Source organism: Danio rerio, chromosome 14 (assembly GCF_052040795.2).
Source record: "Danio rerio strain M-AB ecotype USA chromosome 14, GRCz13ab, whole genome shotgun sequence".
Classification (NCBI taxonomy): Eukaryota; Metazoa; Chordata; class Actinopteri; order Cypriniformes; family Danionidae; genus Danio; species Danio rerio.
In genome coordinates, this window is record NC_141034.1 from 7307884 (window position 1) to 7335000 (window position 27117).

The 27117-nt window shown below is 36.3% G+C and overlaps 2 protein-coding genes across 2 annotated transcripts in view; one reads left to right on the top strand and one right to left on the bottom strand.

Moving 5' to 3' along the window:
- Window positions 1-2462, bottom strand: part of col23a1a (collagen type XXIII alpha 1 chain a) — a 65972-nt gene extending 63510 nt beyond the window's left edge. The window contains exons 1-3 of the mRNA XM_087280954.1: window positions 2439-2462; window positions 2254-2280; window positions 457-483 (exon numbers count right to left, since the gene is read on the bottom strand). Coding sequence (XP_087137080.1) covers window positions 457-483; window positions 2254-2280; window positions 2439-2462 — 78 coding nt within the window. The remainder of the gene's footprint in view (window positions 1-456; window positions 484-2253; window positions 2281-2438) is intronic.
- adam19b (ADAM metallopeptidase domain 19b) overlaps window positions 1-27117 on the top strand; it is a 248445-nt gene that overhangs the window by 149667 nt on the left and 71661 nt on the right. The gene's annotated exons all lie outside the window — the stretch shown is intronic.

Genomic DNA, 27117 nt, shown 5'->3' on the forward strand with positions numbered 1-27117 from the left:
ACATCTATGTGTCACATTTAAAGTAATTTCAAAAGCTCATCAACACAAAACAGCAAGCTTTGAGCAGACGGATGGCATTTGGAGGTGGTCTGAAGAAGGGGTTTACATTACATTGGACAAATGGGCTTCCCCCGGCAGCGTTAAAGAGCCTGAATGGCTTTACAAACGACTGCCAATCTCCCCAACGATGATGAATTCTCTCTTTTTTGGTGTGTAATCCATTATTTCCATCTCATTTGTGGATAGACATACATGTTAACATGGCGTGTGACCCTATAGGCGAGGTGATAAATGACCTGAAAACCTATCCAGGAGTTTAATCCCCCTGATGTCAGAGCAAAAATAAACCATGATTCCTCATTTGCGCAGCATTTACACACTTCACGTGTATGAAACAGAATTACAACAAAATATTTCTGTTTTCACAAAGCACTACAGACTTTAAAATGTGTTTACCTGGCTTCCTTTAGGTCCAGGAGCACCCTGTAAATAAATCAATCAATTATCAACAACAATTCTGGTCAAAATGAGTTTACAAATATGCCTTGATCAAGATGATCAGGCGAAACATTTCTAGTTCAGTGGTCAAAGTTACATTGCGATTGTGATTATCCAAGAAAAGAAAAACTTTAGAATTAAACAACTATATAGTTTTGTGTGTTATTTTGTTTTCCAATTGTCGTGGTGTTTCATATCCTATAATTAACATTAGTAATTTTGATTGTGTTTGATAAGTCACAGTAAGTGTAACAAAAGGAATAGTGAAATACAGATTAAAGTAGTAAAACTAATGACAGAGAGACCAAAACTGTATTATATTATTAATGTTTTAAAAAATAAACATAAAAATGCTTTTCATACTTGGGAGTTTTTGTCTTGTTTCTTTTTAAATATCTAAAACTTCTTAAGTTAAGAAGCGTTTTCTGGACAAATACAAAATATTGTCTCGTTTTCAGAAATAATAAGTCAAAATTGAGTGACTTTTTTTTCTTAAAACGAACAAAATAATCTTATTTCAAAGCAAAAACTAGTAAACCCGCAACAAAAAAAAATGGCAAACAACAGAATAAAGTAGCAAAACAGTAATAACATATTATATTATTATTTATAAAAAATACACTGTAAACATCATTAAAAAAAATTATCTTCCAATGGGTTAACCAAAAGAATATTAATTCAAAATAAAAACAATGTTAATTTGCTTATTTTAAAGAAAAAAAAATTTGCATTTATTATAAGCACTTCTTGATTTAAGATTTTTTAATTATTTGGACCATACTCACTGGCCACTTTATTAGGTACACCTTACTAGTACCGGGTTGGACCTTCTTTTGCCTTCAGAACTGCCTTAATCCTTTGTGGTATAGATTCAACAAGGAACTGAAAATAGTCTTCAGAGATTTTGCTCCATATTGACATGATAGCTTCATGCAGTTGCTGCAGATTTGTCGGCTGCACATCCATGATGCGAATCTCCCGTTCCACCACATCCCAAAGGTGCGCTATTGGATTGAGATCTGTGTACTGTGGAGGCCATTTGAGTACATTGTCACGATCAATAAACCAGTCTGAGAATATTCTCGCTTTATGACATGGTGCTTTGGTGTGTTCAGAGAAGCTCTTCTGTATACCTTGGTTGTAACCAGTGCTTATTTGAGTTACTGTTGCCTTTCTATCAGCTCAAACTAGTATGGCCATTCTGCTCTGACACCAACAAGACATTTACACCCACAGAACTGTCATTCACTGGATATTTTCTCCTTTTCTAGCCACTCTATGAAAAGTCTGGAGAAGGTTGTGCATGAAAATCCCAGTAGATCAGCAGTTTCTGAATTACTCAGACCAGCTTGTCTGGAACCAACAACCATGCCACATTCAAAGTCACTTAAATCAGCTTTCCTCCCCATTCTGATGCTCGATTTGAACTGCAGCAGATCGTCTTGATCATGTCTACATGCCTAATTGCATCGAGCAGCTGCCATGTGATTGGCTGATTAGAAATATGCGGTAACGAGCAGTTGGACAGGTGTACCTAATAAAACGGCCAGTGAGTGTAGAAAAAAACAAGTTTTTTTGTACTGTATATAATATAAATAAACTCACAAAAATGCAAAATAGATAAGAAAACATGACCATAGTGTATTTAACAGATGTATTTAACATTATAATTCACACACCATTTACACACATATACACGCGCACACACACACACATGCACGCACACCGCACATCCTCATGTTGGGAAATACTCACGGGTTTGCCATCCAGACCAAGCGGACCCTGAATAGAAGAAAAAAAAAAGGAGAAAAACAGACGATTAAACTGCAGGGAGTCCACCAGACTGCCTTCATAAAAAGGCTAAGGGTAAGTAAGGATAGACTGTGAAAGGAAGTGTGAGGGGTAAATCAAGAGAGAAACGAGAGGAACTAAATCAAAACGATCATCTCAGGCCATGATGTCATTTTTCTATAGGGACGAGGACTCAAGACTCTGGATTCACTGCAATAAAGATTCACTCCTGTAAGCAGTTCCACCAAGACTTTGTGGGAAATTAATGGGAGACGTATTGACCTTATTCTAAAATGCGGAAGTGTGCCTGTTTTCGCGATTGTCTTAGAACTTCCGATTCAGTCGCCTATGGGAGAAATGACAAGGAATAATAAACGGCAGAAAATGGCCAAACTACTTGCTCAACAAACAAATGTTTGCATGACTACACAGACCAAGTAGCATAATATAATAAGAAAATATTAAATTGCAACATCAAGCAGCGTAACGAGCAGTTGTTAACGTCAAAAAATGAATGGAAGTGAATGTGACCGGAAGTCGCGAGACAAAAAGGTTTAAATGGCAGCGCCCGCTCGTCAGCTGAGAATAAGGTGAATAGAGTCCAGTGTCCAATAAAGAAACCTTTAACCAGTCATGCCAATCATGTATATTTTCACCCAGAAAGCCTGATGTCAAATGTGAAACTTGATGTAAAAGTGTCCTGAAGCTCCTTGTTCTAAAAGTAGCAGTGTCAGATAAATCACATACTTTTGCGTCAAGTGTGAGAGGTCATCAAAATGGCAGTGACCTTTAACCTTTGAAACGTATATCAGTTTAAGTCCATGTCCTTTTTTAGTTGGCCCAAGTATAGACTTCAGTGGCAACCTCATCAAAAAATAATAACAATAAAAATACACTTTTCATTTGTGAGTGTGGGAAATGAAACCTTGATATGTCACACATTGGCATAGCGATGTTTAACTGAGAAATTGTGATGGTTACTGAACGAAATATTGAAAAGTTTGACCGTTGTTTGTGACAGCTTATGTTTTGAACATTGTTCTGAATTCAACATTGAAAACGTCTGTGATTTAAAAAAATATTTTTTGATTAATTCATTCAGTCTCTATTTTAGAGGTCGCCACAGCGGAATGAACCTCTAACTATTCCAGCATACGTTTTACTCAGCGGATGCTTTTCCAGCCACAGCCCAGTGCTGGGAAACACCATACACACTAATTCACACACACACACACTAGTTTCTTCAATTCACCTATAGCGCATGTTTTGGACTCTGGGGGAAACCGAAGCACCCAGAGGAAACCCACGCCAACATGGGGAGAACATACAAACTCCACACAGAAATGCCAACTGACCCAGCTGGGACTCGAACCATCGACCTTCTTGCTGTGAGGTGAAAGTGCTAACCACTGAGCCACCATGCTGCCCCAAAATGTTTTTAATTGATTAATAATATTTGGAAATTGACTACACTCAACCAGTGGTGAAAAGAGTACTGTAAAATCATACTCAAGTAAAAGAACCATTACTTGCCTAAAAATGTAGTGCGAGTAAAACTATCTATTGTAAATATTACTCAAAGTATGAGTACTCAAGAGTAGTGAGTATCCGCTTGTTGAGTGTGACGTCACGCGAAGCAGCTTTCGGGTCCAATCGCTCTATTCAACTGAATGGGGAGACTCATGAAATGGTAATAATAAACGTTTACAAAGCGATTTAATGCTTTCGAAAATCCCGATCGCAGTATATATGTCCATGCCTAATATCCGATGGCCAGAAAGTGATTATTTTTTTATAAATTGTTAAATTTTTGGTATTTGTTAAGCAGCAAGCCCAGAGATTGTTGTGTACACTACGATTTTATATAAAATTAACTTTAATTTGTGATATGAATAAAAAGTGATCATAAACGAATGATTCCTCAACTCAAATGAATGGCGGCTTGGACCCGAAAACAGTATACATACTGTTGTAAAAAAATAAATGAATGAGTGAAAAGAAGAGAGAACCCAGTCCAGGAGACTCGAAACAAGCAGAATTCCTTTATTGAGACGTGTTGGTTAATCTGCAGTCATACAGCGTCTTTAAGATGTGTCTGCAAGAGCCTACTAGAGGTCCGCAGTCTGCAAGTTCTTTCACAAGTCTCTCACAAGTCTCACACAAGTCTGAATTAGTCTGAATTAAGACAAAGATTTCATGGCTATATTGTGTTCTTAGGAGGAGGGGATATAGCTAAACAAAGCATGCAAATTAAGGGTTGTGGTCGGCAGGGTAAACTGCTTCTCAGGTCTAATCTCATCATGTTCTGGAGACAGAAACCGCCTGACCATTTGATCGAAAAGAGAAAACAATAGACACCCCATGCTGTGAAACTGACAATTTGCATTACATTGGCTTAGCCTGTAGTCAGAGAGATAAAGGTTAAATGTCCCTCCTAGCTGGGATGTTAATGAAATTATATAATTAAAAACCAAAGAATATAACTTTTCAGTTATACGTAGATTATTGTTAATTTGAAATTAGATGATAAAAATGTATATTTCCACAGTACCTTTTCAAAAGGTACACATTTGTACTTCCAGGGTCCATATTGGTACCTCAAAAGTATATACTGATACCTAAAAATTTTAAGAGGAACACTTTTGTTCTTTTTAAGTACTAATATGTACCCTTAAGGTATTAATATGGACCTTGTACACTGTAAAAAGTAAATGTTATTTTACAGGTAATTGTCTGTATTTTTCCATTATACTGTGAAATTTTGGAGCTATGTTTTACAGATATGTTCTGTAATAAAAAAATTCTAACATTAAATTTACAGTTCTTGCTTGTAATTTGGTATTATATTGTTCTACTTTTTAAAGGAAATTTTATGTATAGAGAGTAACACGTAATTTTACGTAAATATTTACAGATTATTCCTTTAAAAATAGGGGGGAAATCAGTCAAATTGTTTTTAGTGAAGATAGTAAACATATGAAGATTAACATGAGGTTAATAAAGTGAAATAATAGCCTATTGTTTGTAGGCTGCATAACATGCATGCACTGTAAACTATAAAAAGTTTATTTTACTACTCTAACAATGTTGCTATGCGAGCTGTGGTGATCACCAGTGATCTAGCGGCTGAGGGTCGCTGGAAAACTACACACGTTATTTTAACAAACTACAACTCCCAGGATGCACCTCACACACCTGTGTTCCTAATTCTGACTGATAACACGCACAGTCAGAAGATCGTTACGAACAGATTTTAAGGACTATAAACTCAGCACACACAGACACATCATTTCTGAGTCTTAAACTGTTTAGTGAGCATTACGACGTGATTTCCCTTACCTTACCACGTTTGACCCCTTTACTTTGTAATTTTGTTTGCCCTCTTTACGCTTGAGATTATCTGTATGCACCTGTCTGTTCATGTTTTAACCTTTAGTTGCAAGATGATTCTCTAAATAAACTGCTATTTGATCCTCAACTTTGTTGTGCAGGCGTCCTCACATGACACTAACCTTGTTTTTGTTGTTAAACGATGAGCAAATGTGTTATTTGTAAAAAAAGAAAAAAAAAAATTGATAGATAACAGATTTTTTTTTTTTTTAAAGAAAATAGTTTTGGAGTTTAACCAACATATCCCTAAAATATTTGTTAAACTATAATATAGTTTATAGTTATATATATATATATATATATATATATATATATATATATATATATATATATATATATATATATATATATATATATATATACACACACACAGCTTTAAAATGTTAAAAAACTAGAATTTCATGGAACATTTAGAGATTTCATGCATAATTACATAAATTAATCTTTATAATTACAATAATAGCATGCATAATTATAGTAATTATCCTTATAATCACATTATATATCTGTATAATTACAGTAATAACCTGTAGAATTGCAGTAATAATCGTTATAATCACATTAAATAACTGTATAATTACATTAATTAATTATATAATTACAGTAATAATTTGTAATTGTAATTGCAGTAAATATTAGTAAAATGGCAGTAATAACCTGTACAATTACCGTTCAAATTTGTAAAATAACATAGTAACTTGTAATTATGGAAAAATAAATTTTTTTTTTTTTACAGATTATCTACATTTTTTATTCTGAGTTTTTTTCCCCCGTAATTTTTCACCCCTGCTGCCAGAAAATTACTGTTTTTTTACAGGGTTTTTTTTATTTTTATTTTTTTTACAGAGTAGGTACAAATTTGTACCTTTTGAACAGGTACCACCCCAGTGACAGCTTCTGAATTTGAATTTATTTTATTCAACAGGGACAATGCTCATTAATAAACAGTAAAACTGTAAATAAGCCAGAGTTAGCCACAAGGCTAATTTTCATCTGTTGCCCCCTGCCAGATTTTAAAAGGCAACCTAAAATCAAAAAAACACACCATCACACATACAAAAACAGTCAAGCTACATAGGACAAAGGGATTAAAACATGTAAAAAGAATTACTTAAAATGCTAGACAAAAGAATTACACATGATTACAAACTTGATTTGCTTTTAGCCATGTCTTTAAGTTGTATATAAAAGTTGAATAATTTGTAACACCCCTTAAGTCAATCGGAAGTGTGTTCCAAAAATGACTGGCTCTAACTGAGAAGACTGATCGTGCAAAAGTTGTACGTCTAAACTGCACAGCACAGTCTCCCCTGGTAACAGATCCGTGTTGCTTGACCATTATTGTTTCTGTGTGTTACAAAATGGAGGTGGAGCATATCCATTTAAAATTTTAAAATCATACAAGCAACAGCCAAATATTATCAAAGTTTAATTAATTTTTTTTTTATATTATATTACAGTGATGATACCTGATAAACTTCTGATCAAATACTTTAAGTGCTTGTTTATAAAGTGATTTAACTGTTTTACTAGCGTGTGACCAACTAGCAAGATAATATGCAATATGAGAAAAAATCATGGAGTGCATAAAAAGTTTTGCTGCTTCATTAGTCAAGTAAGGTCGTATATGCCTAAAGTTGGCCAGATTAAATTGAACAATTTTAATAACCTATTATTACAATTTTAATTCTGTACCTTTATTTCTGAGAGTGTATTAAAGGTTTAGTGAAGGTAAAATGGAAGTATACAGATTTCTAAGACCACACAAGGGTTAAATACCAGAGTTGACCAACAAAAAATTTGCCATTCAGATTCTCACGTTTGCACGAACACGAAGTCAACACGAGGTCTAGAGCAACAAGCCCCTCAAACGTCAATGAAGTCTCTGCGCCCCAAAGTAAGGGAACATCCTGGGCTAAAATAACGAACACTAAGCTTCTGCTTTTGAATAAACAGGCAAAAGATGTACGAGTCCATTGTGGACGATAAACAATCCCTGGACTTAAGCGTTCCCAGAGATATGTTGAGGACAGGACGTTTGTTTTGAGGACGTGCTAGAAGCTCTAATCATACATCTGGGAGCGTTTACATGGCCTGTTCTCTGTGGTGTCTCTTCATGGTGAGCAGACACCATGTGCACAGGTCAATGCCAGTGGACGTCCTGCAAGAGAAATGAATGCACCGGCCAAGACATTTATCTCTGATTTATGACCACATCGCTCAGGGTCTCAGGCCCTTTAGGTTCATCATTGTGAGGAGGAAGTTGATCTACCCATTGGTCACTGTTTCGGGGTTTCAATCTGCTGACCCTTGAGGCCAAAAACTCCAACATTTGTAATTGAAAAATCCATCAAAGTTAAAGGACGATTAAAGCAACACTCTTTTTTTAAAATAGTTTACAAATCGACTATAGTTAAACAGTTTTAATCCGTTTTAAATCTATTTAGCTGAAATCCAATTTTGGCAAAAGCTCTTTAGCTTAGCTTAGCATAGATCATTAAATCGGATTAGACCATTAGCTTCATTAGCGAAAAGCTTGACTATAGTTAGAGTTGAGATTTAGCCAATTTTAAAATCCATTCAGCTGATCTCTGTGTGTGGTGGCAGCATTTTTAGCTTAGCCTAGCATAGATTATTGAATCAGATTAGACCATTAGCTTCATTAGCATAAGCTTGACTGTAGTTAGAGTTGAGTTTTAGCCAATCTTAAATCTATTCAGCTGATCTCCATTTTTGGCGGGAACATTTTTAGCTTAGCTTAGCATAGATTATTTAATCGTATTACACCATTAGCTTCATTAGGATAAAGTTTGACTCTGTAGTTAGAGTTGAGTTTTAACCAATTTTAAAATCCATTCAGCTGATCTGTGTGGGGCAGGAACAGTTTTAGCTTAGCCTAGATTATTTAATCGGATTAGACCATTAGCTTCATTAGCATAAAGTTTGACTTTGTAGTTAGAGTTGAGTTTTAGCCAATTTTAAAATCTATTCAGCTGATCTCTGTGTGTGGTGGCAGGATTTTTAGCTTAGCCTAGCATAGATTATTGAATCAGATTAGACCATTAGTTTCATTAGCATAAGCTTGACTCTGTAGTTAGAGTTGAGTTTTAGCCAATCTTAAATCTATTCAGCTGATCTCCATTTTTGGCGGGAACATTTTTAGCTTAGCTTAGCATAGATTATTTAATCGTATTACACCATTAGCTTCATTAGGATAAAGTTTGACTCTGTAGTTAGAGTTAAGTTTTAACCAATTTTAAAATCCATTCAGCTGATCTCTGTGTGGGGCAGGAACAGTTTTAGCTTAGCCTAGCCCTGCTGAAAAATCCAGCCTAAACCAGCCTAGGCTGGTTGGCTGGTTTTAGCTGGTCGACCAGGCTGGTTTTAGAGGGGTTTTGGCCACTTCCAGGCTGGTTTCCAGCCATTTCCAGCCTGGTCTTAGCTGGTCAGGCTGGGAGATGACCAGCTAAAACCAGCTTGACCAGCCTAGCCAAGCTGGGAGTCCAGCCAAAACCAGCTATATCCAGCTTAAACCAGGCTGGTCAAGCTGGTTTTAGCTGGATTTGGCTGGTCATTTTCCAGCCTGACCAGCTAAGACCAGGCTGGAAATGGCTGGAAACCAGCCTGAAAATGGCCAAAACCCCTCTAAAACCAGCCTGGTCAACCAGCTAAAACCAGCCAACCAGCCTAGGCTGGTTCAAGCTGGATTTTTCAGCAGGGAGATCATTGAATTGGATTAGACCATTAGCTTCATTAGCATAAAGTTTGAAAATAGATCTTAAATCTATTCAGCTGATCTCCATTTGTGGTGGTAGCATTTTAAGATTAGCCTAGCATAGAACATTGAATCAGATTAGACCATTACTTTATTAGCATAAACTTTGACTTGGTAGTTAGAGTTGAGTTTTAGCCAATCTTAAATCCATTCAGCTGATCTCCAATTTTGGCGGGAACATTTTTAGCTTAGCTTAGCATAGATCATTCAGTCGGATAAAACCATTAGCTTCATTAGGATAAAGTTTGACTCTGTAGTTAGAGTTGAGTTTTAACCAATTTTTTAATCCATTCAGCTGATCTCTGTGTGGGGCAGAAACAGTTTTAGCTTAACCTAGATCATTGAATCGGATTAGACCATTCGCTTCATTAGCATAAAGTTTGACTATGTAGGTTAGAGTTAAGTTTTAGCCTATCTTAAATCCATTCAGCGGATCTCCATTTGTGGTGGTAGCATTTTAAGCTTAGCCTAGCATAGCATTGAATCGTATTAGACCATTAGTTACATTAGCATAAAGTTTGACTTTGTAGTTAGAGTTAAGATTTGCCAATCTTAAATCTATTCAGCTGATCTCCATATTTGGTGGGAACATTTTTAGCTTAGCTTAGCATATAGATGATTCAATCATATTATACCATTAGCTTCATTAGGATAAAGTTTGACTCTGTAGTTAGAGTTGAGTTTTAACCATTTTTTTAATCCATTCAGCAATCCATAGCAAATCTTGAATCTATTCAGCAGATCTCCATTTTTGGCGGGGATTTTTTTTTAGCTTAGCTTAGCATAGATCATTCAATCGTATTAGACCATTAGCAGCATTAACATAAAGCTTGACTCTGTTAGAGGTGAGTTGTAACCAATTTTATATCCATTCAGCTGGTCTCTATTTTTGGCGCAAACATTGTTAGCTTAACTTAGCATAGATCATTCATTCGGATTAGACCATTAGCAACATTAACATATAACTTGACTCTGTACTTACAGTTGATTTTGATCAATTTTAAAACCATTCAGCTGATCTCGGTGTGTGTTTTAGCTGAGCATAGATCATTGAATCAGATTAGACCATTAGCATCTCACTCAAAAGGTTATCTGCTACTACTGACATTGTTACTGCCGCTGTTTAAATCCCTCATCTACCACCTGCATAGAAATCAACAGCGCAACTGGGTTGTAACATGTTGCCAGATGATTCGAGATTTGAATATTTCGTCAACTATGTAAGATGATGAGCTTCATACAAGATCTGGCAACTTGACAAAAATGTATTTTTCATAGCTAGATTGGGCTATACAAATTATGGGAATTTCCCAGGAGAAATCACGGGCGGGAGATGAGTGAGGAAGACGTATATCATTGCACCTACTGCAGTCATGCTACGGCAGCAAAGTTCCTTGATTATTACGCCAGAGTCAATCTTTAAATAGGAAAATTATCAAAACTTTTTTTTTTAATTCTTGAGTGAGATGCTAATGGTCTAATCCGATTCAATGATTTATGCTAAGCTAAGCTAAAAGTGCTTTCGCCAGACCCAGAGATGGACTAAAACTCATACAACTTATCTGTTTAACTCTAGGGAGTTGCAAAATGAGCCTACTTTCCAAAAAAAGTGGAGTGTTCCTTAACCTAAAGGATTTCGTACTTGCAAAAATCCAAAACGTGACTTTAAATGGCTTGCTTCCGTGTGGACAAATGTTATTTGCATTACGATCCAGGAATGCATCCTTCAGGCTTATCTTTCTCACACCTCAAGGTCCATATGGATGCCACACATGAACTAACACAACTCAATTTACGACCCCCTGAAGAGTGGAAGCAACCGTGAAAAAATAAAACCCATCCGTTATTCCTGAACCCACCTTTCATTCTTGTCCAGCAATGTACTGGATGGTCAAACACCGTCCGGGCAGAAAGCTCTCATAAAACCAATAAATGAAGATTAATCATGGATATTTAATTTTGTTGTGCGCACCAGCGAATTCCACTTGGGAACAGCAGGAAAACATTCCAAAGTAGCACAGATTTACCACATATATTTCACCACAAAGTGGAAAGGAGTGAAAAAGAGGATTCGGATTACTAGTAAAGCCTGGAGAAAATGGAATAATGACTTTTTTGTCTGTTGACCTTTGCCAGTGTTAAAGTTTTTCAACTTTGCTATAAATTGCAAATTCAACACAGGGTAATCGAAACGCTTTGAGTGCAGGCCTACAAAAGCATTCCTGCTAAAATTGGACTTTGTGGTGGGCTCAATGGGAAATCTGGGGGGGATTGCATCAATAGGCCCTTCGAGTCAAATCAAGACTTAAAAGTTTTAATCAAAAGAATCTTTCCCCATTTCTGACTGCCTTCACCTACTTCAAAGATCGTGTTTGGGTTGGACGGTGTAACAAAAAGCTGTCTTTCATTGCCAATATCTGCTTTAAGCCTTTAAATGTACTGCAACCTTTCCAGTTCAAATATCGAAAAACAAGATTTACCTGAAGAAATATTGCATTAGAAATTGTTTTTAGATAATATATTTCATATTAAATATAATTTATAACTTTTCTCACCACATATTCAAATTGTTGGAAAGAAATGAAGCAAAAGCCTCACAAACGTTTGATGTCTGCATCAAATTTGATTTAATAATTGATTTGATATTCTCAGAAACATATTAAATGCAAGTAAAGTGTCTACTTTAAAGAGCCCCTATTATGCATTAAAAATGGTCATCTTTTGGTTTTGGTGGTCTCCAACAATAAGCTGAAATGCATGTGAGGTCAAAAAATACTTTCATTGTCTTATAATATGCATTTATTTTGATCTAATTATCCCAGCAACTCCCGTGTGATTCGTTCAGTGATTCATTTGTTCCCAAACCCCTCCTTAGCACGATGCTAATCTGCGCTAATTGATCCAATGACCCAGTCTGTTGTGATTGGTTGACTGCATTAAGTGCAAGACAGAGAGAAATGCCCACCCAAGCTTAGCAGTAAATTTGAAGTATCTAGCAGTTATTAACACCAATATACACAGTACCTGTTCTCAACAGTGTTATTCAGACACCTCACCCCCGAACGCAACCCCCATCTCCCGGATTTTCAGGGACAAATGATGGCAGGTATGTGTGTGAGCCCAATGCAGGAGTGGACCGAAGCAATGCAGTTAAACACCAGCATATTGCTCTATTCTTTACCATAAGTGAAAACAACGACACACATGCAGTATTAATCTACACGGTAGCAAAAGCTGAACTATATATGAAATTTGACCACCGCACATGTGTAAGAACAGCTGATGGTGGCCATAGTAATGACAAACTGCAGTAGATCGCGAGCTCACAAGCACATTTAAATACGTAAACAAAGCGGCACACGTCGCGTTTTCAACGTGGCTTTAGACATGATATATGAAAATAAAGAGGTAACCAGATATAGCACAAGTGGTTACAAGTGACGAAACACAATTAAATACATAATTTGCAAGCTGGAGAAAACAAGAAGGCAACCATTTTGAATTACACTTTTGAAATGGAGGAAGAAACTGATCCATGAACTGTGTACTGTAATGTTCCTGTCAAGCTCCGACAAAGTGCCATACATCAATAGTCTTTTCTGATACTTTTTTCAACAAACGGCCGACAAATCCTCCATTTTAAGCGTGTAGATTCGAGAAGCACTCGTCAGAAAAATGACGGGAACACAGCACAAGGCTGGGGCTATAATGCTAAGGTATTTTTGCCAATTTTAACTTTAACCACTGACTCTTCACAGCCTCATCTGTGGGTAGAGAGATAACACTAACTTTCCCTCACACTTCAGAGCAAAAAAGGGCAATTAACTAAAGCTTAGTTAAGAAAATATATTTGTTTAAGTCTAGAATAAATATAACAGACATTTACATTTATGAAAAATGTTAAAATATAAATAAAACATTAGCATATAAATCACTGATAATACTGCTTATTTAAAACAATTAAAGCTTAACTGGGTTCTAAATTCTTAAATGATTAATTTTATGTTTAAACCATCCCAAACAGATCCAGCCACATCTCAATTCTAGAAGATACTGAAGGGGATAACAGTGAGAGAACCATACAAAGCAAGCCTGGGCTTCCTTTTTCTGCATGAAAGAAACCAAAGAACCACAACCTCATCCCCGTGTGGCTTCGCAGAGAGAGACGACCCCTCATCTGGATCCAATGTTCATGAAGTCTCCACATCTCTCTGCTCTACTTTCTTCTCAGAAGGGAATATCATTTATTGGACTGCTTTATACGTCGAGTACATGGAAATACTTTGGGATATGTGACATTAATTTCTCCCCCACCGGGCTGCCATGCAAGAAAATGGCCCTGGTTTGGTAGAGGTGGCACCGTCTTTAATACGGCTCACAAGATTTAAGCCATATATAAAATATAGTATTTCAGGGCTCAAAAATGTACCTTTTTTCTTGGTAGTACTGGTACTTCTAAGTTCAAAAATGTACCAGACAAAATTTAGTTACACCCACCAAAAATTATGAGCACCGTTACTACACGTTTTATATTAACAGATTCTATTATATGTTAACACTCTAATAACAACTAACAAATAAAAAAAAATCTGCTGGCGTAAATGAGATGTACTGAATTAACAATAATAACTGCTGTTCTCATGGGTGGTGTCTGATATTGCACCGATGATATTGACATATAAGTTATTATTTGCATACGTCATCTTAATAGCAATAACAGTCTTTTCATCAGCTGCAATATTAGTTTCATCTCAATGAATGCATGCTCTTTAGCGATGGTGAATGTGTTATTGTATGACTGACAGCATTGCAACAATTAAATGAAGGATTAAATAACGTTAGAACATCTCGTACATCTTGTAAAATGTGTTGATTCAGTGGCAAACACTGTTACCTGAAAACTCCATCCTACCGGCTTTACAGTGAATGTTTTAGTCATTTTCATAGTGGACTTTAAACACTGGAAGTCTTTTATCCACTCTTCAAAAAGTGTAAATGCTGGATTGACATTCATTACATGATCACTAATCAGATGTGCCATTATTTGTAACTTTAGGTGATTTCTAAAACTAAATCTGTCAGTGTTGTTTTCATTCTTTCATATCCAGACCTTTACATTTTCGCGGCTGTAGCTCCGTCATTGGAACTGAGTGATTGACAGCTGATATTAACCAATCCATTCACATTCTGTTCTAGCGCAGTGGGCCAATAAGAACAGCTTGAAGGTGGGGCAAGCATTGCGGTCTTTGTTTACTGCAGCAAGTTTACATGTCAACTGTTTTAAACCATTCCTGAGTGCTGCATTTGGTGTTTTTAGGTGCAACGATGCTTAATGCGTGAACGCCTCCTAATTCCGCGCATGTGGTGAACTTTTGCTGTGAAAATTGGTCGCATGACATCAGTGTTGCCAACTTAGCAACTTTGTTGCTAGATTTAACGACTTTTCAGACCCCCCCTAGTGACAAATATTCAAAAAAGCAACTAGCAACAAATCTAACGACTTTTTTTGTGTTATACTGGATATTTTTATAGACTGTCGTTTGTCCATACTGTACCATCCCTACTCTTCTCAACGAGCTGCGAGTGATGCCGCCGGCCCCTCCCCCGCCTCAGAGCAGACAGGCTTCCCAGTCCTCGTACAGCAGCCTCTCCCATCTGCCCGAAAGCAGATCACCTCTCTACGTACCTACGGCAAATTATTTAGCACCGGCAACGTAAAGGTATTTCCCTTGTACAGTCAAACTGATCTGCTTCTCCTTTATTTTTTAGCTATTTAATTTGATCTTTTATTCTTTTCTTGTTCACAATCACAGATATTTTAAGTGAGAGTTTCGGAACTTGTCTGAGTTTCTTAAGTCTGAGAGCTGCAAATTTACTACACATCTATACTAATATACTGTATTAAAACAGCAATAAATTAAGTTAAATTGACAAAAGCGTAGTGCAAATATAAATATCTCTTTATTGACCATAGGCTCAGGATGTTAAACAAACAGAAAAGGTAGAACGTCATCACGTCATGACATCAGTAATATGCAAATTAATGTATGACGTAATCTAGCAACATTTAGCGACTTTTCAGCCAGAGTTTAGCGCCTTTTCGTTAAAAATAGTTGGCAACAGTGCATGACATCAATTTTATGCACTCGCACAAATGCTCCCAAATAAAATTTGAGGTCGCATAGATAAATTTTCGGGTGCATATGAGACCAAAAAGGTCGCAGTTTCGAGCCCTGTATTTGGCCCAGATGTTAAAAATTGATATGTGGGCCACTTAAGTCTTAACCAACATTTAAAATACATTACAATAATTTCTGAGTAAAGAAAAAATTCTACCAATCAATTTGCTTTGAGAAAAAGCATTCCTATAGTGTGTGTAAAGTGCAATGCTTTATGGGTAATTTACTTCATTGCAATCGGGACACACCAACTTATCTGGCCCAGTTATGAGTTATTGACTTGGCTGTGACTTGACCCAGATATGGTCCATGTTTGGCCCTTATCTGGAAGTCAGACTTGATCCAGTCATGTACCTTAGCTCATGTGGGCCAAGCAAAACCTGATTGTGTAGGCCAGAGCTTGGCCAGAGAAATTTTGCTATGTGGGTTGTTTTCACTTTTTCCATTTCGGGCGGACAAATACAAAAACGATTGTGGAGAAATCCAAAAGGGATGATTTATGAGCAAACGACAATTTCGTGGGACTCGTTCTTGATGCCGTCTGCATGTAATACAGACTGTTTACGACCCTGCTAATCAAACAACGGCCTCAAATGAATACTGACGGCATGTGGGCACCACCTGAACGCACAAGAACAATGGCGAAGCATCGGCGCACATGTTGCGCTCGCATTTATGCGTAACATAAACCCAACAGAATAAACCTGGATCTACCTGGACTTCATCAAACGTACAAATGCGTAAACTTCCTGTTTGGCTCCTGTAGCTCGTCAGCTGAACTCCTCAGGGTTAGCGCAACAGTGTAAATTATATTTACTTGAAATCATCTGCTTTTTGTCGTTAATAATCCTCGCCATATGACGTAAGTTAATACAAACTGTCTGTCAAAGCAGTTTACGGGATAAGAGCAATCACGGTGTGAGGGAGTAAAAGGGGACTGTTTAAAAGACGGCTGGTGCTAGTCAAATCACTAGCGTATGTTTCACAGTTGCTGGCCCGAAAGCGTTTTGAGTTTTCGTGTTGTAAAGCGTAAAGGATGTGGATTTGGGGTGAGTTCACACACACACACAAACACACACACCTGTCGCTCTCTTCCAGATGATACAGAGACTTGGCAAATGCCGATGGATGGGCTCCAGTTGAGGGAATCTGATCCACTCACACACACACACAGTGAAGTGCTCTATGCGGCTGAAAATAATCAGCTTCAAATTCATGTTCAATGTGAAAACTAACAAAATTAATAAAACTAGTCATTTACAGTTGCAATAAGAATTATTAAACGCCCTGAATTTTTAGCCATCGTTGAATTTTTCCCCAATTTCTGTTTAACGGAGAGCAGACTTTGTCAACACATTTCTAAACGTAATAGTTGTAACAACTCATTTCTAATAATTGATTTAGTTTATCTTTGCTCTGATGACAGTAAACAATATTTGACTAGATGTTTTTAAGACACTACTATACAGCTTAAAGTGACATTTAAAGGCTTAACTAGGTTAATTAGGATAAGGTTAGGGTAATTAGACAATTTATTGTATAACAATGGTTTGTTCTCTAGACTATCGGAAAAAAATATATAGCTTAAAGGGGCTAAAAATATTGTCCTTAAAATTATTATTTTTTATTAAAGCTGCTTTTATTCTAGCCAAAATTAAGCAAATAAGACTTTCTCCAGAAGAAAAAAATATTATCAGACATACTGTGAAAATTTCCTGAATCTGTTAAACATTATTTGGAAAACATTTTAAAAAAGAAGAAAAAAAATCCATAAGGGGTTTAATTATTCTGATTGCAACTGTATAGACCATTTTAATGTGGTCATGTCATTGGCCCTTGAAAATTTCCTGCTTGTTCTCCTACCACATTATAACTCTAACAAAAGGCAATTCAATGACATTTTCACGTTAAAACAGCTATCATAACATTATCAATATGTGGACCTTTTTGGATTCTCAGAAGCTACGAAAATTAAAAATGTTAAACAGGAAATACATTAGGACCATTGTTATTGTTTACATTCCTCAAAATGGTCTATGCACGTCAGCTTATTCTACTAACCCTAAACCAAACCTAAACCACTTCAATGTGGGAAAAAATGCCTTTAAGCTGCATATCTTGAAAAATGTATTCATTTTCTTTTCGACTTAGTATTAATCTGGGGTTGCTACAGCGGAATTAACTGCCAACTTATCCAGCACGTTTTACGCAGCGGATGCCCTTCCAGTTGCAACCCATAACTGGGAAACATTCATACACACTCATTCACACACATACACTACAGCCAATTTAGTTTACCCAATTTACCTATGGCGCATGTCTTTGGACTGTGGAGGAAACAGGAGCACCATAATCCCATGCAAACACAGGGAGAACATGCAAACTCCACACAGAAATGCCGACTGACCCAGCCGAGGCTCGAAACCAGCAACCTTCTTGCTGTGAGGTGATTGTGCTACCCACTGCGCCACCGTGATCTTGAAAAATATCTTGTAAAATATTATGTACAGCCATCATGGCAAAGAATAAAGAAATCAGATATTAAAATGATTATGTCCTGAAAAGTGTTGAAATAAATCTTTGCATTAAACAGAAATTGGGGGGAAATATACAGGGGGGAAATAATTCTGACTGTATAAATAACATCAAGTACATCTCTTTATTTTATGGTGAAATGTGACCCATGCATTTATTTGTTTCAACAATGAGTGTGTGTGTAGCGTGTACAAACACACACACATACCCACACACACCTGTCTATAATTAGCCACAGACTTTTCCCGGCAGACATACAGATCTGGGAAAAGGCATGAGTGTACCTCTGATACTAATTTGCTGGGCACGACTGACCCACCCTGGCACAGACTGTTATCACGAGACTGATCTTACAGCACACTGTACGCCATTTCATATCAGTACCAGCATCACGCTGATTTAATGCAGAGATAATAATGAATCGAGACACAGGAAGTGGTAAAGTAATAAAATCTGAAGTAAGGTTTACTCTGACGAATATACTCTCCTTTCAACGCATACTTCACGCCGCGAGGTGAGTAAAGCTTGTAAACTAAACATCTCTCGATATTCGGAGCCAAAAAAAACCAAAGGGGTCCACGATTAAGGACCAGACAAAACAAGGAACAAAGAATCATTGGCTTCGTGAAAAACCGCAAGCTGACCCCGGGTTTACCTTGACATGTTCCAGAAATGCCTCCGACTTATCATTTTTGTGCCTGCTGTTCACCACGGAGCCACTAGAGGCCACCAGACCACTTCTTTTTTTATTTTATTGATTTAAACAGGAATACAGAGTTACACATGAAATGGTATATACATTTAACTCAAGCATATTAATCATGTACATTAAGTATTTATTAGATGTCTTATGAAATATTTTAGGATTACTTGAAGTCAAGGAATCATAAAAAATCTTTAGATCAATGAAAACAAGTTTACCATTTGGTACAGTCCGCAAATATTTTGTTTTGTGAATGTGGTACTTTCCGAATAACATAAGGATTTCAGTTATTTTGTCTGTTTCCGATAATCCAATCCATAAATGAAACAATTTTATTAGTTTTATTGATACATTTATTGCACACTTCAACAAGTAATAAGGAAACTTGGGACCATAGCAGAGCAGTGTTTAGAGCAGGGGTGTCCAAACTCGGCCCTGGGGGGCCAGTGTACTGGAGAGTTTAGTTCTAACCCTAATCAAGCACATCTGAACCAGCTAATCAAGCTCTTACTAGATATACCAGAAACTTCATGGCAGGTGAAGGTTGAAGCAAGTTAGAGCTAAACTCAGCAGGTCACCGGAGTGTGGACACCCCTGGTTTAGAGTAATTGTAAGTGAAAAAAATAAAAAAAGAATCGTAAAAGGTGTCCGGACATTTATTCTACCCATCAGATTATGATACCAACACTGTATTTGAATGGTTCTGAGGTTGAAGTTAGGCATTAGGTAGGTTAGGGTAAGATTACAATTTCATATCACACTACACATGAAAATTTACACTGGTAGCAAAATCTGATTACTAGCATATTGCTTCATCAAAATGATCTGACTACTTTTGAATGAGAGGTAGGACAATCACACATGGTTGGACAAAACGACAAAACACTGGCTCCGCTTTACAAAAACAACACACAGGTAAAAATCCTTGCACATAAAATCATTGCATGGATAATGTCTACAGTATGTCATGTTTTAAAATGGGGTAATTTTACCTTAGGAATAGGAATTGTGTATTTTTAATATCTGATTAATGGGGAGAAAAAGACTGAACTGAAGGCTTGTTTCCATTTAATCAATGCTACTGGAAGAACACTTTTATCTGCGCTTAGGTTTTTTCCCAATATACAGTATTTTTCATTATTATGTTGTTATCCTTGATAGAAAGGCCTTTAAATGTAAGCCCTGGAAGAGAACAGGGTCATACACATTTTCGGTTTTATTAAGATGAAGTACACTGTTAGATATTTTATTGTATTTTTGTGGTAACTTACTGGCAGCACTGTTGCCAGCAAGTTACCGCAACTGCCCCATTACAGTAACTTACCTGTAAATGTGTGTTATGGTAGCAGGGCTCGGGCAGTTTCACTTTTTACAGTAAAATAGCCTTACTACAAATTATTTTTATATTAAAATAGTAGTTTTACTGTAATTTATTTACATTTTACGCTAGCAGTACAAAACCTTTATTGTAGTATTTACTACTAAATTTAATTCAAGAGTTCACACTTAGCTGATAATCAATAAAGCGTATTTGGCATGCTGTCCCGGGAGAGAGCCCTGAGCTTGTAATATCCTCGAGCCCGGGGCTCCCTCCCGTTAGAAGGGCGAGAGGGGAATTCGAGGTCAGGTAGGTCTCGAGAACTCCCCTGCTTGTCACCGTGAGAAGTGTAAACTCAGGTTGTATTGGGTGATAATTTGTTTTAGTCGATTGGCTATGGTTTATGTTTTTGGATGGTGGGAGGAAACCGGGGAACCCGGGGAAAACCCAAGCGAACACGGGGAGAACATGTAAACTCCACACAGAAACACCAACCGGCCCGATGGGTTGGACCAGCAGTGTTCTTGCTGTGAGGCAACAGTGCTAGCCACTGGGCCACCGTGTCGCCCAAACAGAAAAAATGGGAGGATGTAGGGGTGGAAAGGGGGGGGGGAAGCTTCAAGACGAAGATAACTGGAGTGAAAAACTCAGGTTATTTATAATGCTTCCGTAATCATCTAATAGGGCTGATTACGGAGCTAACAAGGAGCCAGCCATGTTGATTATAAGCACGTGATCCTCTCGAAGTTAGTTTATGAATAAACCACACTATATTTCAAACATTCATTAACTGTCTAATTTTTGTCTTCAACTACAGTAGCAGAAGTGGATGACTTTGATTACAGTATAATACCGCAAATTCCTAATTTGCAGTAAGTTACTGGAAAAGTGTTAAAATGACCCACAATGCAGTGCATAATACAGTAGTGAACTGTAAAGAATGTATGTGTATTTTACAGGGTGTTTTTGCTGTAAATAACTGTAAAATTGCGCCAAAGTCTAACAGTGTAATTTTGGGCAGATACAATGAATACATTTTCTATATTCATTTAAATATAGACCACTTCTAGAACAGATATACAATCATAACAATGATTCCATTCAATCTGAAATGATCTCATGTTTGTGTCTGGATAGACAAAGGTACTGCAAATAAATAAAATAAACCCTCCTTTTGATTGTTTGACTGAGGCTTGTTTCATAAATGAAATACAAGATGCAATAATGAGTCACGGTTTACCGAGCAAATGTATTTTCATTCGAGTACAAACAAGCTTTGGAGGAGTTACGTCCGTTTATTAAAAAACTAGCATCAGATGTGTGTTGTACTTTAACAGATCTGTCCATATGTCACAGAGCACATGGAGTGTTTTGTCTACAGTACTGTTTTCCCAGTACTTTCCTTTTTGGGGTTCAAGAAAGCAGGAAATTATAAAGTAGGAGTCCTAAGTGTCTCTGGCCTGCTGTTCTGGACACAGTTTTAGCCAATGGGGTTGAATCCATAGCAGTTTGAGCAGAGAAACACCATTACCAGAGTAATTGAGCCCAGCGGCGGTTTCAATCTTTCCAGGAAACTCAGTGTCATTAGCGTCTATGTTACTAACAAAAGGGTTTATTCTTCATCATAGATGATGACTATGATGATGAAGGGTACACTCTTAGACACTACCGCAATTTTACAGTTATTTACTTCAGAAATGCTCAGTAAAATGCCTCATACATTCTTTACAGCTCACTAATATGCTCTGCATTGTGGGTTATTTTAAGACTTTTACAGTAACTTACCGCATATTAGGAATTTGCGGTATCCTACTGTAATCAAAGTAATGAAGTACTGGTACTGCATAGATATATACACTAGATATCGCATAGGGACCCTGAGCATGCGTCAATAGCGCCACCACTTTGGTACAGTGCTCCCAGGACAAATGTCATTCAACCGCACTAGTCAAGACAGTGTTATTACGTGAAGATGCGGGACTTTAGCGCTGTCTACGAGTGTAGTAACGAGCAAACAAAGAAAACAAAGCACAAAGGCAGAACATTTCATAGGTAAGATTTAGGTTTTTTATTCTGTTTTTGTATGTTATGAACTTTTGTGCTAATCAGGTAACGTTATTGATGATAAGTGATGATGATACAGTCTCTTACTGCATTCACCATATGGCAAAACAGCACCAACTCGCACTAAACACTCGGCTTATGCTTGTTTTGTTGAATAAAATCAGCAAACAATGCAAAAGAAATATGACAACGAGATGCTGCGCTGCCAGAAACTTGTATTATTGTCAGCTAACGTTTGTGAAAGAGTCGTTCGGGGGATTCATTCACAAACGAATCGCTCCCTCCGTCAGTATAAGGAGTGAAAGCAGGAGAGGAGGTGTGTTTCAGGACATGTTTAGATCAAATTTAACAGGGAGGGAGGATAGTACATTTCTGTACACACAAACACAAGCTTTTTGTCAGGAATGCCCGTGCGGTCACTGATCCATCAATGTAGAAAAGTGATGTAAAATTATAATTTTCGTAATTAGAAAAACAAAATTACATACTGACATCCAGGAAAACTCCCGATCATAGATATATGTCTATATGTGTATATCTCTGGCTTTGCATGGCCACAGTCCTCCACTGTACCTTGGTCCCGCATTCATTAAAAAGGAGCGCTACCCTGTACCAAGATGGCGGCGCTATTGACGCACTCCGTCCAATAGACAACAATAGGCCAGGCGACATCTAGTGTATATATCTATGCTGGTACTGTAGTAGTTGAAGACACAAGTGAGACAGTTAATGAAAAAAATAGTCACTTGTTTGGAATTGATTTACAGTGAATTACAGTAAAAATTGTCATTCTGTAAAATTAAAATGTGGTAAAGGGCATTTTACCATAAAATGTTGTTAGGGTAAAGCAATTTCTCTCTAAAAAAGAAAAAATAATTTAATTAAAAATTAAATTGCCGTAGGGCCCTCCCACCGTACAACACATTTACAGGTAAGTTACTGTAAACAGGCAATTGCAGTAACTTCCTAACAACTGTGCTGTCAGCAAGTTATCACAAAAATACAGTGTACAGTACTTTTAGGGCACTTTTACCAACACTTTTCTTGATATTTAAGCTGTGTAATTCATGTTCCTTTTAAAAGATATTGAATGAGCTGCACAGATATTTAGTGGGACAGAGAAGAAAAGGTTTAGATCAACAGGAGGGGAACTGGAGGTGATAGTAAAATTAAAGGAAGGGAAAACAGGGTTTTGAGAGGAAGATTAAAGCTCATCATTTAAAAATCAAAAACATTTACCGGGTAACCATCACGCCCAGGTTTGCCCTGTGCAAAGAAAAATTAGGTATGATCAGTAAATAAAAACCTAAGAAAATTCAGTTTAAAGAAATAGTTCACACAAAAATGAAAGTTAAATCACCGTGGAGTTTTTTTGTTGTTGTTGTTGAACTCTACCAAAAATACTGGTAACAGTAAGCAGCTGATATCGATAGAAATGTATGGAGGACAACCAGTTTCCAACATTTTTTGTTGAACACAAAGACATTTATATATACAGTCGAAATCAGAATTATTAGCCTCCCTGGATTATTAGCCCCCTGTTTATTTTTTCCCCCATTTTCTGTTTAACGGAGAGAAGATTTTTTTCAGCACATTTCTAAACATAATAGTTTTAATAAATAATCTTTAATAACTGATTTATTTTATCTTTGCCATGATGACAGTAAATAATATTTTACTAGATATTTTTCAAGAAACTTCTATTACAGCTTATAGTGACATTTAAAGGCATAACTAGGTTAATTAGGTTAACTAGGCAGGTTAGGGTATTTAAGCAAGTTATTGTATCACAATGGTTTGTTCTGTAGACTATCGAAAACAAAAATAGCTTAAAGGGGCTAATACTTTTGTCCTTAAAATGGTGCTTAAAAAATGAAATACTGCTTTTTTTCTAGCCGAAATAAAACAAATAAGACTTTCTCCAGAAGAAAAAATATTATTAGACATACTGTGAAAATTTCCTTGCTCTGTTAAACATCATTTGGGAAATATTTAAAAAAGAAAATAAAACTCAAAGGGGGTTGGGGGGCGGCTAATAATTCTGACTTCAAATGTATATAATCAGTTTGTAAAAAGTGCAGTAAATAATGACAGAATCTTAACTATTACTTGTCACAATCATATATCAAACACATATATATCAAACTAATAATTTCAAACATACATACATACACACACACACACACACACACACACACACATACTTTAGTTTATTTGAAATAATAATTTTCCATATATATATATATATATATATATATATATATATATATATATATATATATATATATATACATACATATACACACACACACACACACACACACACGCATATATATATATATATATATATATATATATATATATATATATATATATATATATGTGGAAAATTATTATTTCAAATAAACTAAAGTATTTCAATTTAAACCAATCAGAATTTGTCTTATACATATACAGTACATTCCAGTTAATTACATTGTAGCATTATAGTATTGGGATCAGATCTCCTTTATAACTCCCTTACATCATATATAATTGCTTATTATGCTTATTGCATATTTGCTGTTTATTGCTACTTTAAAAAATTGCTGCACGATCAAATCTACATTTCATTATCCTATGTCATATCCAAAGAGATATTTCACCCAAAAATTTAAATTCTGTCATTATTTATTCATCCTCTTGTTTCAAACTCAAATAAGTTATTAACCATTAACTTCCATAGTAAAAAAAGTGCTCCATTCTTCAGAATATTTAGTTTTGTGTTCAACAGAAGACCGAAATTCATAAAACTTTGAGTGTGAGTAAATGGTGAGAAAATGTTCATTTTTAGGTGAACCGTCTCTTTAAATGATGTAACAGCAACGTTTGTAATTACAGAGAAGCAGTAAATTAATTTATTACTTCAATAGAGAAACCATTTCTACAACCAGTCAGTTTTTCTGCAAATTAATAATATCTTGTTTGTTTATTAGCTGGATTAACAACATAATTAAAAACTTTAAATATCTAAGTGACTTAAAATTGTAGCATATTTGAGTGAACAAATCATTGGACCTTTTCTCAGACACGAAAACAACTGTGGAAGTCTAAACTGTTCAAATGTTAAAAGCTATCGTACAATTTGGCATCTGCAAGCATTAAACAGATCAATGAAATCTTCATGGCAGCCTGTTAAAATATGGATTGGAAGCCACATATCTGTTTGCAACAAGGTGCTGACGGCTTGATTTGAACCTAAATCTAAAGCAGGTGAAACTCAGTCTGCAACCTGTTGTTACACATTTTTGTTGGATTCTGGAAGATTAACGTTGGTGTGAAGATTCTAGAAAGATCAAATCAGAAACAGTGGATCTTCCAGAACTTCTCATTTTCATTCTTGCTCGATTAAACATTCTAGAGCAACTTGTATTGCTTAATATGTTAACAGACATGCATTAAAAATAAATTAATTACATGATTTTACTTTTGTTCGTCATTAGCTAATGATTAACAGATGGAAAGATAAAAACCATGACTTTACACCAGAGATCGTGAGATGCTGACCAACATTTATATTTCTTTTTCTTGATAATTTAACAATGTTTCTTAAATTAAGTGTTTTTGAGCTGGTACATTGGCCGGTTAAGTATTTTAAATATAAAATAAAAGTCTTATTATGCGAGTCAGTGAGTCAATGTCTGACAAAAGTTAATAAGAGCAACAAATAATAACTTGACTTCTAATTGATCATTTGGAAAAGTGGCAAGAAGGTCAATCTGTTGAACTGCATCAAAATTAATCGCAAATACTGCAGAAGACCTACTGGAACCCGCATGGACCCAAGATTCTCACAGAAATCAGTCAAGTTTGGTAAAGGAAAAATCATGGTTTGGCGTTACATTCAGAATGGGGGCGCGCGAGAGATCTGCAGAGTGGATAGCAACATCAACAGCCTGAGGTTAGGTCAAGACATTTGTGCTGCCCATTACATTACAAACCACAGGAGAGGGCAAATTCTTCAGCAGGATAGTGCTCCTTCTCATATTTCAGCCTCCACATCAAAGTTGCTGAAAGCAAAGAAGATCAAGAAGCTCCAGGATTGTCCAGCCCAGTCACCAGACATGAACATTATTGAGTATGTCTAGGTTAAGATGGAGAAGGCATTCAAGATGAACCTAAAGAATCTTGATGAACTCTGGGAGTCCTGCAAGAACGCTTTCTTTGCCATTATATTTTATTAGGTCAAATAAGCGTAATCTAGAGGGCTTTGCCCTTCATATAACTATACCAAGTGATCAACTAAAAGTCAAGTTATTATTTGTTGTTCCTAAAACTTGGATAGGCGACAAGACTTTTGTCAGGTAGTGTACATCACTCTCTCAGTCTATTTATCAGATTAGCAGATGTTGATGTAGTAAAAGAAGTAAAGAATGGTTTTCGTTCTTTACGAATCATACGTCAAGATCCATTTGAAATCTATTTGGTACTTGAGAATGAATTAGTATAATCATATTATTAACTGAAGCATATTAGTATATCGTAAATGTTACTGTTTATTCTAGATGCATTCTAGAATTTTAGAAGCACTGAAATGAATATTCTAGACGCCTTTTTTGGAAGCTCAAATGAGAAGATTGTAAACATTTACCAGTTGAAGCATGTCAGAAGGTATGAAAGATGCCAGAACTTGTCATATTGTCAGTCTTACCAATATCCAGACCTCATTTCTGCAAGACGTTATTGTTTTGAAATGTAAAGATCAGGTACTTACTGGGGGTCCTGAAAAATACAGAAAACAAAACATGATGTGTTTCAGAGATGTGTAAAAAAACAAAGTCAATCATCTTTTTAACCTCAATAATTAAAAAACAAAACCCTGTTA